At 43.9% G+C, this 17,852-nt stretch overlaps 1 protein-coding gene across 3 annotated transcripts in view; it reads right to left on the reverse strand.

The window, feature by feature from the left end:
• The window catches only part of LOC127579381 (RNA-binding protein Musashi homolog 1-like), a 122,398-nt gene that overhangs the window by 87,089 nt on the left and 17,457 nt on the right, over positions 1 to 17,852 (reverse strand). For all 3 annotated transcript variants that reach the window (XM_052032135.1, XM_052032136.1, XM_052032137.1), the window contains one exon: positions 108 to 200. In XM_052032135.1, the coding sequence (XP_051888095.1) occupies positions 108 to 200 (93 nt within the window). The remainder of the gene's footprint in view (positions 1 to 107; positions 201 to 17,852) is intronic.

Consider the following 17,852-nt stretch of genomic DNA (forward strand, 5'->3'; position numbering starts at 1 on the left):
ACCTGGAAAAATCTGCAGCAAGAAAAAACGGAGTGACCCAGATTCGAGGATGGATCCGAACACAAAATAATGAATGCAAGCAGCAGCCAGGCTCACGTTTCACTCACCTTTCCAAACTGGTCGAAATACTGCTTGACATCCTCCACCGTGGTATTCACAGACAATCCACCCACAAAGATCTTCTTTGTTCTGGTCACCATCTATTGGGAAGGAAACAGGTTCAGGTTAAAGTGGCTGTGTTTCTCTGATGTACCCATTCAGACTGTTTAAAAGTCAGCCACTGTTACCCTACAAGACAACAAACACACTGTTCTCTCATCACTGACTACACTCAAGTGACCAGAAGCTAAAGGAAGAACTTTCACTGCTGCTGTGCATTTTGCCCCAAAGTTTATAACTCCAATACCTCCAAAGTGCAGGAGTTGATGTAATTCAGTAATGACCAATTTACGCACTGCCAGCTCCCACAAACGGCACTTCAATAATGACCACAGTTCAGTTTCCATGGCAAGGAATGAAGCCTCGGAATTTTTCTGCTCACCCCAAGGTTAAGCTCAAGCTTGGTCCCTCCTGAATGCAGCAAAAGGAAGCAACATACAGCCAATTCCCTGCCCCCTTACAAATGAGATCAGTTCCTTGGGCTTGTAAACAAGCTGTACCCACTGGGAGGGGCTCAAGGTAGGGGTGTGTGTGTGTGTGTGTATAAAATAAGGAACAAAAAAAAAATCATGCTCCCACACATCAGCCAATGACTGCTCATGGAAGGACTTTATGGGTCCCTGGATGATGGGAAGGGAATTTGCAAGATTTGATGTGCAGTGAATCACACAACAGATTTAGCAACTGACGGCAGAGGCTGAACATCAGCTCTCAGACACTCATCCCCCACTGGATCACAACCCACCACTGAACAGTCCGAGAAACAGTACGCAAACAGGTCCTTCAGCCTATCAAGTCCATGCTGACCATCAACATTAAGTCCCAATTTATAGTCTCACATCCTTGTTGACCCCCCCCCCCCCCCCCCCCCCCCCCCCCCCGATTCTATCACTCATCCAAGGGTCAACTTACAGCCAATTAACCTGCAAGCCCTCATGTCTTTGGGAAGATCAGGCCAATCGTCTCCAAGCACTCATTGACCTCCCTTCCTTGGGAGATCTTCCCTCCATGGCCTAAATGCGCTGACCCCGCACAGCCCATTTCCACCTGTTCCAACATCCACAAGCAGAATTGCTCTAGTTGAGCCATTATTTCAACTAATCCTACAACACTTGTATTGTAGCAGTTAACATAAAGCTTTACCGCGCCAGCGACCTGGATTCAATTCTGGCCACTGTCTGTAAGGAGTTTGTATGTTCTCCAAGTGTCTGCGTGGGTTTCCTCCGGGTGCTCCAGTTTCCTCCCATATTCCAAAAGACGAGGAAGGTTAGGAAGTTGTGGGCATGCTATGTTGGCGCCGTGGCGACACTTGCGGGCTGCCCCAGAACACTACACAAAAGATGCATTTCACTGTTTCGATGTACATGTGACTAATAAAGATCTTATCTACCCACTTTGATTCAATTCCCACTCTCCCAGTTGAGTCCTACTTGTATCCATGGCAGATCCAACATCCTCCACTAGTTTCCATTTTTCTGCTCCCAAACAACTCATTAGACACTGGGCCAGTGGTGGAAAGGACTGACGAAAGGACACTGGCCAAAGAGCTGTTCCCAGACTTGTACAAGAGTAGCCACCCGATCACAACATTTAAGGCAACCATCCAGCTAGCAAGGACCTACTAGCACCATTTGAAGTTTTAAATGATTAAGATAGGCAGACAGCTCCAAAAATTCAGTACCTTCTATGGCTCAAACTTTCCACTGATCATTTCTGAGGAGAGCGAGAGCATTTCAAACTCCTTGAACGTCATAATTAAAAAATTATACATAACAGCAGGATACAAGAGAACACATCAAAAATTAACACAATCATCAATTAACAAATGAAACTGCTGTCTTGCTGCACAGAGATGATTCAGTGAGCACTTTTCACTGAAAAAGTATTTAAATGGAAATTCCGCATTAGAGGGCAAGTGCTGTGCTCTCCATTATATGGCCAAGTCAAATGCATGTGCACATTTTGATCTGCTTTACTTCAAATCAATGGAGCGTTGTGGCCATACATTCACACTGTTCGTAGGACCGGAGTGTGGCAGGGAGACGAGAACATTTGTGCTTTTAAACATACAGATAGTTGCTTCCCAGCAATCCGACATCAACACATCCAAACCCTTGGTTCAAAAGGCAGTAGCCAGTGGTGCTATCTGCTCCAGAGTTCACCTGCTCTGTAAGCTACAACAGTACCATTAGACTTTTAGCTGCTGCCACCCAACCCCAGTCCTCACAGCTCCAGCAGACATCTCAACTTTATAATGCTGCCCTCGGCAATGGAACGGAAATACAAGTGCCCAGGTAAACAAGGTCCAGAGCTGTCACCCACTCAACTCAGCAGCAAAGAATAACGGGGGGACGTGGAAGAATCATTTGGACTCATTTATAGGCTTAGACACTGCATGTGAACCAGTGAGCCTTGAGAACTTTATTTTGGGTACACTTACATATTTGAATCAAATTTAGGATCATCTGCCTTACTGACGTTGACCAATTGGTTAATCCTGGGAAGAGGGTGCAGTGTGGGGGGGATTAAAAGTGCATATTTAGTGTCAGGGGGAGGTGGGATGCTTCCACCTGCAGAATCCCACAGCAGCACCACTCCAGTGGGAGGCAAGGCTCCACTCCTGCCACATTGCCAGAGTTCAAGTCCATTTCAGAAACTTCACCACCTGCTCCAGTGACATTTGAGGGAAGGCTGCGTACAGTCGGTGACAAGTCTTTCAGGAGAGACGTCGAAGCAATGCCTTGTCTGCCCCCGCAGGTGATAACACCGTACTATTTCACAAAGCAGCAGTGCTCATGCCAAAGACCAGCCCTCTACCAGCACCCAAACAGATTGTCTGGTCATTAATAAATTGCTGCTCAAGGGAACTTCTGCACAAATTGGCTATTACATCTCCCTTTAACAGCACTAGACAGACTTTGGGGTGTCCCAATGTCATAAAACATTGTTTGTTCTGTTTTAAGAATGCAGCATTATTTTGTTGATAACAACAGGGAAGTCCTAGCTGAAGAGGCTTCGAGCAGATTCCACTCCTTACTGTCCAGTCTGCCAGAGATATCGCAGCTCAGTTACACACCACAGGCTTCAGGGTGCAATACTTGAACCTCCCAGACACACAGTGACAAAGAATGATGCTCTTACTAGAAAGGAGAAGTTGACTCAAGACAAAAAGGGACAAGCAGCAAATGGGAAGCTCCTTTTGAAATAAACTCTAGTCTGGTGCACCCAGAATTAATTTAATTCCTTTTTGAGATCCAGAGGAATATGCAACAGGAGCACAAATTCCAGCCAAGGCTGAACTATTCTGCAGCGTATATTTTTTTTAGAAGAAACAACTCCTGCCACACATGGTCTGCAACCCCACCCCACACACAACCAGTACATTAAGTATAGTGGTTCAGCCTTGGGTAGTGCAACATGTGCCAGGCACACCCATAACTGGCACAAGTTGCCTTTAGCCAGGTGCACCACATTAGTTTCAGGTGTTGGCTCCCAGGAGCATTCAACGAAAGCAGCAGACAGGTACAGGTGCACCTTCATTCAATGTGATTAAGCTCTGGCACATGAAGCCTAAACCTTGGTGGACATTCCAGCGTCATCTGGGGCAGGGTTGGCATAGTCCACCAATGAAGCATTAAACCAAAGCCCCACCCACTCTCGAATGAAAAAGTGTTCCCTGACATTATTTAAGAACAATTCTCCCTGGAGCCTCGATTGATATTAATCCCTCAACAGATGCCACTCGACCCATTGAGTTCCTCCAGCAGATTGTTTGTTGCACTAAAAATACCATCTGGTTATTATACTGGTGTTTGAGAGAGCAAATCTCTATTGCACGTTCTACATTACAACTGCTCCTACAGGTCAAAAAACAGCTTATGGTTTGTGAAGTACATTGCAACATGCCGATGCATTTGCATAGAGCATTTCAACAGAAGTCTTGCATCACTGCATGGTGCATCCAGGTTATGCACAACTGAGAGGAACTATTTCTTTCAACCAAAATTCCTGTGCTAAATGATAAACAATGGATGTGCAGTTGATAATCATGCTTGATGTGTTTGATTCAGGAGTTATTTATATCCAAAGCCAAGTAATTAATGGAATGGAGTGAATGAAACAATACACTCATCCAAACAAGCACAGTTGCAAGATCATAAGGCAATTACTGAACACCAGGGTATTATCCCCAAGTCTTGGCCTCATTCTTTTGTGAGCCAACCTAAAAAATGAATCAACTAACCATTCATCCTCCTTGCCATTTCTGGGGATTGGCTTTATGAAAGTGGCTATCAGTTTTACCTGCAGAACAACAGCAAGCACATCATACTAATCATTTGACTATTAGTGCATTGGTGTGGTTTGAGGAATGAAAAGCCATTGACAAATACAAATTCAAACATTTTCTTAATGGTTTGAAGAGTCCTTTGGGGAGTAGACTGTAGACACAGTAGCAAAAAGGCAGAAACAAAAGGCTTGATTCCTTCAAGTGGAGCCAGCCAAGCAGTGTTTTACCATTCTATTCTGGTACCAGGCTGATTGCTTTGTAACCAGATCCTGAACCTCTGGGTGATTTGGAGAGTGAAGATTTAAGAATAGTCACCCTCCTTCAAGGAGAACAGATTACCATTTGCAAAATCTTGTTCTCCACTTTCTTTCCAATGTTCTCTCTGCCTTCCAAAGCTGCAACCATGAAGTATGAGGAGCCTTCCGTTGCTCATTGGTACACCAGGCCCAATAGTGGGGATCAGGACATTTGACCACTGGGGGAGCTTCATAGTTGCATGCAATACCATCCATATCTACCAATCAGGAAACTGAGCTCACTCCTTCCATCCCCACAGTATCTGGTCCCTTGTCCCTTCACTTACACCTCTTTCCACCTAGCAGTTTAGTTACTCTCAACAGTTCTCCCTTTCTGTTAGAGGTCCCACATCATACAAACACCAACATCCACACTTGCAGTTCTCACCCTCCTGCCCAGAGTCGGCTACCTGCCACCAACACATCAAATTTAAAATCCTCCCACCCAAACCTTCCAAGTCTCTCCAAAGGCACCAGGTGCACTGCAACCCTGAGTGTGACCATATTGAAGTCCCTGGGATCCTGTGAACTTCCATTTAATATTCAGTGTCCACAGCAGAAAAGCAGCACATGGAATTTAACCCCAAGAACGAGGTAATCCACCTGGAAGCTGCAACAGGGCAAGGAAATCTACAATAAATGGGGTACAGAGGAAGAGAATGAGTTTAGATCCACTCATCCTTGCAAGTAGTAGGACAGGTAGATAAAAAGGCATGTGGATTCTCTCCTTTATTAGCAGAGACACAGAATACACGAGGAAGGTTTTGCTGGAACCATGTTCGACACTAGTTTGGCCACAGCTCGAGCATTGAGGAGTGTCCCACTTTACAGGAAAGATGCAGTTGTATTGGAGAGGGTACAAAAGAAGATTTACAGGATGCTGCCAGGACTGGAAAATTTTAGCACTCAAGGAAGATGATATGGGCTCATGTTTGGAACCGAGGAGGCTGGGGTTGGAGGGGTGAGGGAAGAGACATAACCAAGGTACATACGTTTTTCTCTCTCTCTCTCTCACACACACACACACACACACACACACATACATGTATACATGTACAGATGTAGTAAATAAGGACCCATAGCAGAAGGGCCAAAAGCAGGGGGCATAGGTTTGCAGCAAGGGGTTTAAGGGATTAGATTGGCGTGGAAGACAATTTCACCTAGACGGAGGAGGGGGTCTGGAACTCATGCCTGAAAAGGGTGGTATATAGTTCTTGGATGTGTACATGAAGAGCTGTGACCCAGTACTGAAAGGTGGCGTTAGGCGGAGTAGCTTTTTCCAACCAGCACAGAAACAATGGTCCAAATGGCCTGCTTCCATGTTGTAATTTATTTATTAATCCTCAGGAACTGACGAACCGGGTGTGGTACAGACATTAAACTGGCTTACACATTCCGGTTTCAAAGCTTTATGTTCATATTTCTATTTGCTGTGCCAATAAATGCACAGATAGGACAAGTGATGCAAAGATGATAAAAGGACCAGAGCTTGTTGTCTCTGAACACTGATGGTACGGGCACCCTCCACCTTTCAATTCTGAAGCACACAGGTTCAGAGAAGGACTTGCACAAAAGATCCCATGAACAGGAGGCAACTGCACTCAAGAGCAAGAAAAAGCCTTCAAAACAGGAAACTGGATAAACCACGCCACCAAAAACCCATGTTTCCTGGTGATCCTGCTTTTGCAAATATAAATATTGGATTACTTCATGTCAAGCCAGAAAACCAAAACTGAAACAGAACCTTCCCCCACCACCCCTTCTCCTACAACTCATTCCAAAATACAAAAGACAAAAGAAAATGAATGATTACACTGAAAGCACACAAAGCAAGCTACAAAACTATTGATCAACTCCAAAATATCCCAATGACATGCAAAGTTTCTAAATATACAAATTTCAAAATACAGAAGTTCTATGGACTACTTCCTGCTTACCAGATTCAAGAAAAATCAATGCATAGAACTATACCACAATAATTACCTTTTTCTTAAAAAGCAGAATTTGCTGTTCAATGCAGTGTTGCCATCTCGAGTGGCCAAGTGCAGGTTCTTGCTCTCAAGAGATTGGATTACTTGCTTCTAATCCCCTACTTTAGAAAGGTTTAAAATATTCTCTTAAAAGCAAAGCTATTCATGCTTTGTTTTAAGTTTCAGGTTCCTGGTGACTCACGAGGACTCGTGGTTATTGTAGAATGAGGTGGAAAGTGTACATTACAAACCTTTGTGATGTAAGCAAACACAACGTGCATATCTGAGCAGAGGCTGATACTGTAAAATGGGTTACAATCCCAATTTATGTTTTAAAAAGTCACTTGAACTATAAATAATCCTGCCAAAAATTGATTTTTTTAAAAAAATGTAAAACGAAGTTCTTCGATCACACCAGTTGTTGGCCCATTTCACATTTGCTTTTGTGAATGTAACGCCATTAACTAAGGGTATGAGACACGGTCTATTTTTATTCTAGGGGATTTAAACCAATGGTTTGGAAATCATGATCCCGTCTGTTTTTCCACAAAAACAAGCGAAAACCAGTATAACATACAAAGGGGCTGCTATTCTCTATACATTTATACTGTATGAATAAGTTGCATTCCAATTTTATTAGATGGGATTCCAGGACTTTTAAAACCAGGGTTTTGGGGAATTGAATTCTTCATTTGTTTTTTTTTGTCAAAATGAAAACCTAAACCTTTAGCCACTAACCCATTAAATTTTATTTACAGCTGCTTTTCACTTACTGTATCAATGCTGTTTTCTAATAGTACACAAGGATCCGAGACTCAAAATATAGGCCTGGATAATGCAGTTCCAGGCAACGATGCTGGCTTTCATTGAAACCTGTCTACAAAAGAGCCAGTGTCCTCGTGATACAGATTCAATGGAAGCAGCCAATCACAAAATTCTTGAACAGCAAACTAGAAAGTTAAAGTAGCTCATAACTATTTTTTTCCTCTTAAACTATGGAGTCCAAAATAAAAATAGAAACGAGGTTAAAGCAAAAGGAGAAACGTTATAATTTAGGTATGAGACTTTAAAATACTGAAGGCAGGAAGGCACAGAAATAAAAGTATTATCTCATGCTCAGAGATTGTTTTGCATTAATTATGACTTATCATTAATAAAATAAATTACACCTCATGCACCCTTAAGATTATTGTGCAATTCATTGCTAGTTCACCCCTTGTACTAGAGGCTGCTGCACAGGTGTATTATCTGCAAAGAAGCAGGAAACTATTGATAACTTCTGGATTTGTGTGTTTAACTACACAAATACATTCTCCAGCAGGTTACAGTGAAACTTCCTTCATTATGACAGAAAGCGTTAGCAGATTCTCCATTATTCTTGCATCAAATTTCAGGCCACTGAGGGTTAACAGTAAACTACATATAGCAAACCTCAGAAGGGCAATAGGAAAATAAAAGAACACAAATGATTGAAATTGCATTTCTGAAAGGACAATTTCAACTTCTTAAAAAGTGCAGGCAGTATTTTGTTTTAAGATATCAACAGGGTGATGTATGTAGTAATTCTACAAAGCTGCTGTAGTTCAAGTACTGAAAGACCAGAACTGCCTACCAGTGGTGCACAACATTGAAGATTTGGAGGCAATTTCTAATCCATTTGTGGTACTCAAATCTTACTGACCATGACTGCACACATTCAGAAGTTGAAATTCTCTCCCAGAAATGCAATTTCAAACAGGTAGTCTGTCTTGTCTTTTGACATTGGTCTCAGAGAAATAGCTGGCAATGGATTCCTTCAGCCATAGGCGATTTGGGGTGATAGAGAAAGAAAATCTGCTGGCTACATAGTTTGGGCAGCCACATTCTAAGGTAAGTGGGTATGGTCCATTGTAAATAGTCCTCTCACTCAATATTAATTTTCCTGCACACAAACAGAGCAAGTTTAACACAAGGGGTTTCCCTTATTCCTGCCTCCAAGTTACAAGGTCGTGGGTTCAAGTCCCACTCCAGGGAACACAAAATCTAGGCCAACAGTTCAGTGCAGTGTTGAGTGAGCTCAGAAATACAGCCTCTCAGCTGTTAAACCAGCATCACATCAGCTCCCTCATTTGGAGAAAAAAAAGAGGAAGGACCTATTGCCCAGCAAGGGAGGTTTCTCCCTGGTGTCCCCATCGGCGTTTATCCCTCAAGCAAAACATTGCCCAAGCAGAATTGCACTGTTGTTGGTAGGAGTTTGCTTCACATGTTGGGCACTGAGTGTCCAGCATTACAAAGAACATCACTGGCTGAAAGGCAGGACAGTGTCTTGATGTCATCAATGTGAATCGACCCTCTTTCATTGGCTGTGACACAGTTTTGGACAAAGTGAAGATGTCACAGGGCAAGCTCCCATCTGGGAGCGCTCACAGTGGCGACCACTAGAACGTCGGTGCAGACAGAGTCCACAGTCACATGACAGGAACTACTCAGTCATAACGTAGGGAAACAGTCCCTCTGGCCCACCAAGCCCACACCAACCATCTGTCACCCATTTACACTCCTCATTTCATTCTCCCCATAGTCCCAACAACTTCCCCACACACTAGAGGCAAACAACAGTGGCCAGGTAATCTACTGACATGCATGCCTTTGGGATGTGAGAGGAAACCAGAGCACAAAGTATGGTGGGTGGGGGGAGTGGAGAAATGTTGAGAAACTCAGGCAGAGGGAAAAATGTGCAGACTCCACATCACACTGCAGGTCAGGATTGAACTCTGGTCATCGGGACACAGACAGCAGCTCTACTAGCTGCGTTACCCAATTTGACAAATCCGAGACTTGGCAGCAAAGCTTTACAAAAGCTGGCAGTGCTGTGCCCAACCTGGGAGAATTACACCCCACATGTGGGGAAAAGTAGTTTTCTATTTCCCACCTAGCTGTATGCAACTCTCCAAACTATCAAAACTCTAGTGTTACCAGTATGAGAAAAGGAATGGCTACCAGAACAGGCAGCACAACTGGAATGCAGTTGTGAGCTTGCTCAATTATTCAATAAATGCAGTCACTGAAAAATTCTCCTTCAAGAAAAAAAAGCAAACATCACAATGCTCAGTGACACAGATCACTCCATTCCAAGGTGTACTCTCTCCACTGTGTCAGGTCAGTCAACATCAATAGGCCCAGCAAGCGTGGATGGAGGGGCCCCCCAACGTTTGTGGAATTGCTCCCACCCCCAGATTCTTCACGATTCTCAAGGAGGAATGATGCAAGGGAGACAATCACTAGAGTGTGCTGGAGAAGCAGATATCCTGGTTCTTCGTCCAGAACCCAGGACCCTCCTCCAGCAGCTCATTAGTTCTTTGGCCCCAATGCAGCCTGGGATCCAAACTCCTCTGGCCAGCAAGATGGGCCAAGCACTTGCCGTGGTCGAAGAGAGGTGATGAGGGAAGCAGGGGGTTGACAAGCCAGAAGGCAGGCGCCAGTGCAGAATCCAAAGCCTTACAACCCCTGCCAAGGAGCAAGGCCCTCTGCTGTTAAAACATCAGCTCTCTTGCAGGACCCACAAGATTCTGAGACTATTGAGTATCACCACAATACTAACACATGTAGGGGGCAATGTGGACCTGGACATACTCTCCCTTGCAGCCCCCCCCCACTAGAGTGAGCACAGAAACTAAACAGCAAATGCATGCCCTGAGACCCATATATCACTCCCCATAGCCAAGGAGAGAGCAACTTTAGTGATGCACTAAAGATAATTCAACAACCCCTCAGCACAGAGCTGATGGAAAGACTCAAAGAGGAGAGCCAAGTGTAACAGTATTGAGACCAACATGTATTGTCACATTGGGAGCATTTGCTGGAGAGAGCAACATTTCTCTTTGCAGCCTCATCACCAGGGTCTTAACTTTGCAATTTTGAGAGTCCATCGTCATCTCTATTTAGCCTATTCTTTCAGCATAGGCTACAGTCAGATAATGAGTACAGTAACCAATCTTTGGTTTTCACTTGAAATCAACAAGCATGGATCCAGACAGATATGTATATGCCCACACAAGGGGACAAGATTACAATATCCTACAACTTAAACAGCCAGATCAAAGCAGGAGGCTGGGTAACATGCAAGGTGGGTGGGAACTGGCATCCGGGTGGATGGGCACCATGGAACCCCATCCCAGCAAGAGTTAGTGTCTGTGAGAGAGTTGGAGCAAGCAATATAAACAGGACTTGTAAAAAGTTTTAAAGTGAGGACAGAAATGTGCCTGAAACTGCTCCACTGGATTGACACAACAGATGCAACAGGAGCTGAAACCTCCCCCAACGTGTTGATAAGAGCCATCCACAAAGAAAACCACAATTATTCAGATAAATTAATACTCTTCCAGTAAAAAAAAACAGGAGCATTAGGCAAATATGGTTTAACAACAGGGTTATTGCTAAGTTACTGAAGATGCACAAACGAAACATGACTGAGAACAAGACTCAGACAAAGCCTACACGTTAGGCCACAGAAGCATGCCCAGCTTTCTGTATGCAGGTCCAAGTATACACAAACTCAGTGAGAATGTGCATGTACTAATTCATCATAAGAACTGGTCTCTTATCTGTCATTTCCTCAGTTTTTTTTCCAGCTCTGGGTCTTTTGGTTGGGTGCAATTCCATCAGTATGGACATCCCTCGTGACATCCTTGGTCCATCGGTATGGACATCCCTCGTGACATCCTTGACAGCTGCTCCACCAGAAGGAGCTTCACATCTAAGCCCAATCCCACAGCCAGAGGTACACAGACATGCACACAAGGACCTCATAGCAGGAACTGGAGGGGCAAATCAGCAACAACCCAAATATTTCTCTAGCTGAACAGTGCTGATGAAAGGCCACTGATCAAAATCATTACCTTCATTTTTTTCTCTACAGATATTGCCTGACTAGTTAAAATTTGCATTATTTTATGGTTTTATTTCTAAAGCCAAGACAAATTAATTGAAAACCATAAAAGCAAGTAGTCCTGCATGATTTAACTGGAGAGGAAAAGACAACCAGCTGTACCTTGGCTGGATGGTTACAGTGGCCCAAGCATCAATTCAGAAATACAGGAGTGCAGAAAGGCACAAGGCAGGGGGACAGACAAGAGACCTCTAACGCAGAGCTGAGAGACAGAAATGATTATGTGCAACAATCCACTTACACAAGCCTGACGCAAGCAGATGTCTTATCCACAGATCAGCCTCCCTACCTTGCAAGTCACACTAAGACAGCTGGGGAGATGCAATCTGCTCCAACTAGCATCAACCACTGCTCAGTACCCACAGGACATAGGTATGCTGCCTAAAAATAGAATCTTAGGCATTTCCTGGCACACTGTGCATTAAGCACACTGCTCAGCAGTGTCTGCTGATGTCAAGCTGAATGGCACTACAATTATTCAATGATTCATTTCAATAATTGATACAACTATTCTATTACAAAACTAATCAGCTGTACAGACAGCTCTGCCAACCTTTTGATAACATTCTCTGAAGTTCCCTAAACATGGAATGTCTTATTTCTGGTTTGAGCAGCAACTTCCAGGTTCTTCTCCCCCACTCCAACCCAGTCTCTCTTTTCCCTTGCACAGAAGCAATGACTTGGCTGAGGTAAAGTTCCATGTCTACCAGCAGCCCTCTTCTACACAAGAACATAAAACAGGAGTAGGCCACTCAGCACCTCAAACCTGCCCTACCATTCAATATGATCATGGCTGATCTGCCCTAGGCCTCATCTCCTCTTGTATGCCAGTTCCTCACTGCCCTCTATTCCTTCATCTTTCAAACATTTATCTACTTCCCCCCATCAATCACCTACAGTCCACAACCTCAAGGTAGAGAATTCACCACCCTCTGCAAGGAATTCCTCCTGTCAAGCCCTCTCAGGATCTTATACATTTCGATAAGGTCACTACTCATTTTTCTAAATACTAAATATAGATCTAATTTTCATTAGCCACTTGTGATAGGACAACTTTCTCATCCCAGGAATTAGCCTAGCTAATGGCTTTTGAACTGCATCTAAATACCAGATTATCTTTTCTTAAATAAGGGGACCAAAACTGTACCAGTCCTCCAGGTCTGGCCTCACCAGTACCCTGTACAATTGTAATAATACTTCCCAATTTCTAAACTCCAACCTTCTTGTAATATTCACCTTCTAACTTCTTGCTGCACCCGTCTAGCAACTTTTTTGTGATTCATGCACAACACTTGGATCCCTCTGTATTTCACTCATCTGCAATCTTTCTCCACTTAGACAACCTCCCTCAAGATTTCTTACCGAAGAGCATTACCTCACACTTTTCTCACATTAAACTCCATTTGCCAAGTTTTTGCCCATTCACTCAGCCTGCCTACATCCAGTTGCAGAGTCCAAATATTTCCAGTGCAACATGCCCTCCCACCCATTTTCATATCATCAGCAACACCACACAAAGTCCTTCAACCTCAACAACCAATGCTTCTGTGAGGCTCTCTAGGCATGTGGAACGTCACCATCAAGCCTACACATTCCATGTATGTGAGCCAGCTGTGATCAGAGGATGACAATCAGAAACAAAGGCATCTCATCTGCCAGCTACCTACCCTCTTAAAATCCAAGAAAAAGTGCATTATTAGAAATCTATCCATCCACTTGTACTTCTCAAAAGGAAGCTTCCGCCACCAACAATTCCAAGAAGTTTACATAGAAGAAAGCCAATGACTTGCTCTTCAAAATTCCCACCAAAAAGGTGGGTCTCTCTGCTGAGCTAGAAGGGACTGAAGTAATGCTGCAGCTACACAAATTTCTGGTTAGATCTAAAATTTAGAATCATGGCTCTGTTTAGGTCACTGAGGCTTGGAAAAGATTGGGTGAGCTTGAAGCAAATGCAGATTCTCCAACCTGTCACCAGGGGTTAAAAGAGTTAAATTACAGAAGATACAGTTGAATAGACAGAATACAGAAGATGAGATTATATAGAGAGAGCACCCATTTCTTCACTGGTAAAGTACAGGAGGAGACAGACTTAAAACTAGAACCAGGCCAATGTGTGGAAATCTGAAAATTTGCCTCCAAAAACCTGGTTAAGGTGGGATAATCTGACAATTGTGTGTTAGGCGAGAGTATCAAAAGGATATGGAGCAAAGCGAGGAAAATGGAATTTAGATACAGATCAGCCTTAACTAGAGTGAAGTTCAACATAGGCTTAAGGGGCCGAATGGCCTGTTCATGTGATCCAAGCTGGTGCTCTGACATGGACTTCAGCAACCACTATGTGCAATTCCCAAACACAGCAAAACTGGCAAAGGATCTGGAGTTTTCAATTCACTGCAAAACAAGTATATCAAGATAAAATGTCTCTCTGGTCATTGGGAAAACTCAAGGGCCTTATGATTCATTTGTAATAAGCTACTCCCACACCATTCTTACCTCAAAGTTACATCATGGCTTTAGAGAGTTCAACAAAGGTTTGGACTTTAGTACAATATGAGGGTGTGTTGCACTAATGTACTTTCAAATAAGACACTAAAGAGTGGCACTTTCTGTAGTCTTAGGCGGAGTCAAAAGAATTACTTTGAAAAAGAAACAAAAATGCTGAAAATCTGAAACAAGAACAGAAAATGCCGAAAACACTCAGCAGGTCAGGCAGCATCTGTGGGAAGAGAAATAGTTAACATCTTGCTTTCCACAACGTTCTGAAGTGTCATTGACCTGAAACATTAACTCTCTCTTTCCACAGACGCTACCTGACCTGCTGAGTGTTTCCAGCATTTTCTGCTTTTATTTTCAATATGCCCTCGGCCAATATTCATCTCTCAAGGAAACATCAGTAATAACAGATCATTTCGTCCTTTGTCTCAATTCAGCTTGTGGGAGTTAGTGGTGTATAAACTAGCTGGCTAGCTTCCTATATTACCACACTTCAGAAAGACTTTCTCAGCTACAAATAAGATTTAGAAGTTTTAAGGATCTGAACAGCACAATACAAGTATAAAAATCCTTCACTTATAATTATTGAAGCAAATATATCACTGGGGGAAATTGCTTATTTTTGCTGCTCTCTCTCACACTGTGGAAACAGTATTCAATCCACTGCACTATTTGGACAGGCCAACAGTGTGGGAAACAGCGAAACAAAACTGAGTGGAGGATGATGAGAAAGGAATGATTAATGGAATGCCACTGTTTATTTTACCTCGCCTCCCATGGCAACCAGTAATGAGCTCAACATGTCCATGAAGGTTAAGGATGGTGGAAGCAGCATTAATCTGCTATTCAATCCTCTTCGATGCAGCCAGACAATGGACTCTCCAAATGATTCACGCTCCCTTCCCCCACCTCCCCCCCCCATCTTTACTCCCAAAACCACCATTTCCAACCCCCCCCCCACTGTAGCCCCAATGTGGACGTTTGTCTCCATGCCCCCTAAATAGGCTGTCACCCCCCCCCCAAACAAATTACAAAGCCAAAGTTGACCCATGATCGGCAAGCATGGCCTCAGACCGCTAGGCAGCTGCAGCCAGCTTTTTCTATACAGGATGTGACAATACATTCTCCAGGCTCTCGAGCTGCAAAGCAAAATTTACAAACTTTAAAAATCAACACTCCAGATTCTGTGCAGAATGTGGAAGCACCAAGGAAACCGGACTGAAGAAATCAGCCTCTCCCTGCTTCTCGGCCCCTCCATCTTCCCTGCTCTTTGACCTGCTGCCAGCAGAGAGGTGGCCTGCATCTGCTGGACAGAGCCACAGCTGTTGCAGGGTCAGGTGAAGCCTTTGTGGCTCTTTACTTGAATCAGCCCAACTAACCACAGGTCAATGCACAGAGAACAGCAAATAGCCACCAAACGTACACGCTCACAAAATATTTATGGGTTATCTCAGTAGCAGCACACACCTGAGAACAAAAGTGGTCACTGCTGTTCCGTGTACATTGCTCACATGGCAATTTTAAATCACACCCTTAATCTCCTTAACCTTCAACAGTTTATCTCCCTTCTCATCTGCACACCATAATTACTCTGCCCAAATACTTTGCAAAACCTAAGCAAACGCAGAGATACAATTCCTTCCCCAACCTACAAACTTCCTTCTCTGCAACTGATTCCACAAGGGAGAGCGCATTGCCTTACAGTGGGGGCAGTGGCTGATCGCTTTCACTTCCATTACCCCACTGATGTTTCACTCCCAGAAACTGAGCCCTGCTAGGAAGTGCAGCAAAACTCAGCATCTCTACAAATAAATCAACTCAGTAAGGATTAACAGATACAGCCCCACAGGAAAGCTTAGTTGCTGCACTTACAAAGGGGCTGTCAAGGTAGCTTTTTTTTTTACAGAAGAGCTGCTGACAACAGACATACAGGTTACCAGCCCACCTCCTGTTACAGCTCCTCCAACCACTGTCAACAGTATTAGTACGGTAAGCCTCATCTCAAAAGGTCCCGTGCGCCCCTGCAAAACTGCCTGCAGTTTATGCTAAAACTGGAGCCAGATTCTCTCTTTCACATCAACAGGAAATTGCTGTCCTCCAGGCTGGATTTAGAGGAGTGGCAGGAAACAAAGCAAATCAAGGGTAATAGTACACAGAGGTGCCGTGTCTCAAGAGATGCAACCCTGCAACAGAGACGGTGAAGTAAAAGGTGTGAAGCACTCCCAACCTCAAGTTAGGGACTTGTTCAAGTCATACTCGAGATGCAAGTGAAGCCTAGGCTAACAGCACACCACGTTTATCTGTTGGGCTTTACAAGTAAGACAGAAAGCGTGCAAACTTGGACCAGGAGTAGAATGAAAGGTGAAGGGAGATGCAGGGAAAACCAATAAATATTGAAGCTGCCAACCATCTCACCCATGTTTTGTTGAGGGGCAGATAAAGGCCAGAAAGAGAGAGAGACAGGCAGTTTATTTTGATGAAGCAACTTCATTTCTTTATTTTAAAGTGAATTTTGAAAGCAAACCAAATTTATTGGAAATAACTTATGAAAGTAGCACAGCTAAGGAGGGACATTGGTTGAAGGGGTCAATGGCTGCCTGTCACCTTTCCTGGGAGGTGAAGGAACAGGAACAGAGCATGGGTTAAGGAATGATAACAGTGCAACAGAAGAAGCCACATCTGCCACACAATCCTTGGGGAGGTACAATATCTCTATGTAGGATCCAGAAGAGCACTAATGCATCTGGATCCTATTTGCACCATAGAAGTCCGACACCTGTTCATTTATTTACAAACCCTCCTAGTCTGGAGCTAGCCTCAAACAGGCAATGAAACACACGGTACAAGTCAGGTACCACAACACAAGTAACAACACACCTGCAGGCTTTGAAGTGCTTGTATGCACACACAAGGTTTTACCTCTAACGCCAGTCACACCCATGATTGAGGCTCACACCTGGGCAAGTTACAGGAGTGTATTTTTAAACCCCGGCTCAGCAGAGTGTCAATAACTCAAGGTGGGAATAGGAAAAAAGATTGACAGCAACATATTTGCATTTAAAGAGAAGCACCATCAGTACAAAGGAGGGATGCATACACTGTAAACAACTGCAACAAAGTTCCACATACGCAGAAGAGAGAAAGCGCCACCAATATTGCAGATCAATGGGATGCGGGGCGAAAAGAGATGAACACTTTCATGTTACTCACAGGCTGGTGATTTGCTTTATATTCCAGTTGAAAGCTCAGCCAAACAGTAACTTGCCCAGAGGCTAGATGGCAAGTGAAAATTTCCATTCCGAGACACAGATCCCAGACCCCAATTCTAAACAGTACCGAGATGAACTTGAAATTAAAGTATCTCAGTGAGAGGGAGATGCCAGCTTGCACAGCTGAGCTCTGAATAGAACAGTGCTCCACAACATCAAAAGAAATAAAAGAATGCAGTAATCCTTATTTATGAATTCCAGAATCCAATTTCCTCTCCTGTCTTTCAAGTTGCCTCAAACGATAGCTGCCTCAGTCCAAGCAAGGCACAGCCTTGCTCTTGTCTGAAGACAAAGCAGGTTTGCACAGCCATCGAAAGTCTGCACAGCACCACCCTCAGCAGGTCAGACATTCCCTTCCCTCAGTGGAACGTCAGGCATCTGCCCGGTTACACGAGGGGGGCAAATTCTCAAAACGGCTGATGTTAGCCAACGCTGTTCCAACCACTGGGT

The sequence above is a fragment of the Pristis pectinata genome, chromosome 17, assembly GCF_009764475.1.
Source record: "Pristis pectinata isolate sPriPec2 chromosome 17, sPriPec2.1.pri, whole genome shotgun sequence".
NCBI classification, from domain to species: Eukaryota; Metazoa; Chordata; class Chondrichthyes; order Rhinopristiformes; family Pristidae; genus Pristis; species Pristis pectinata.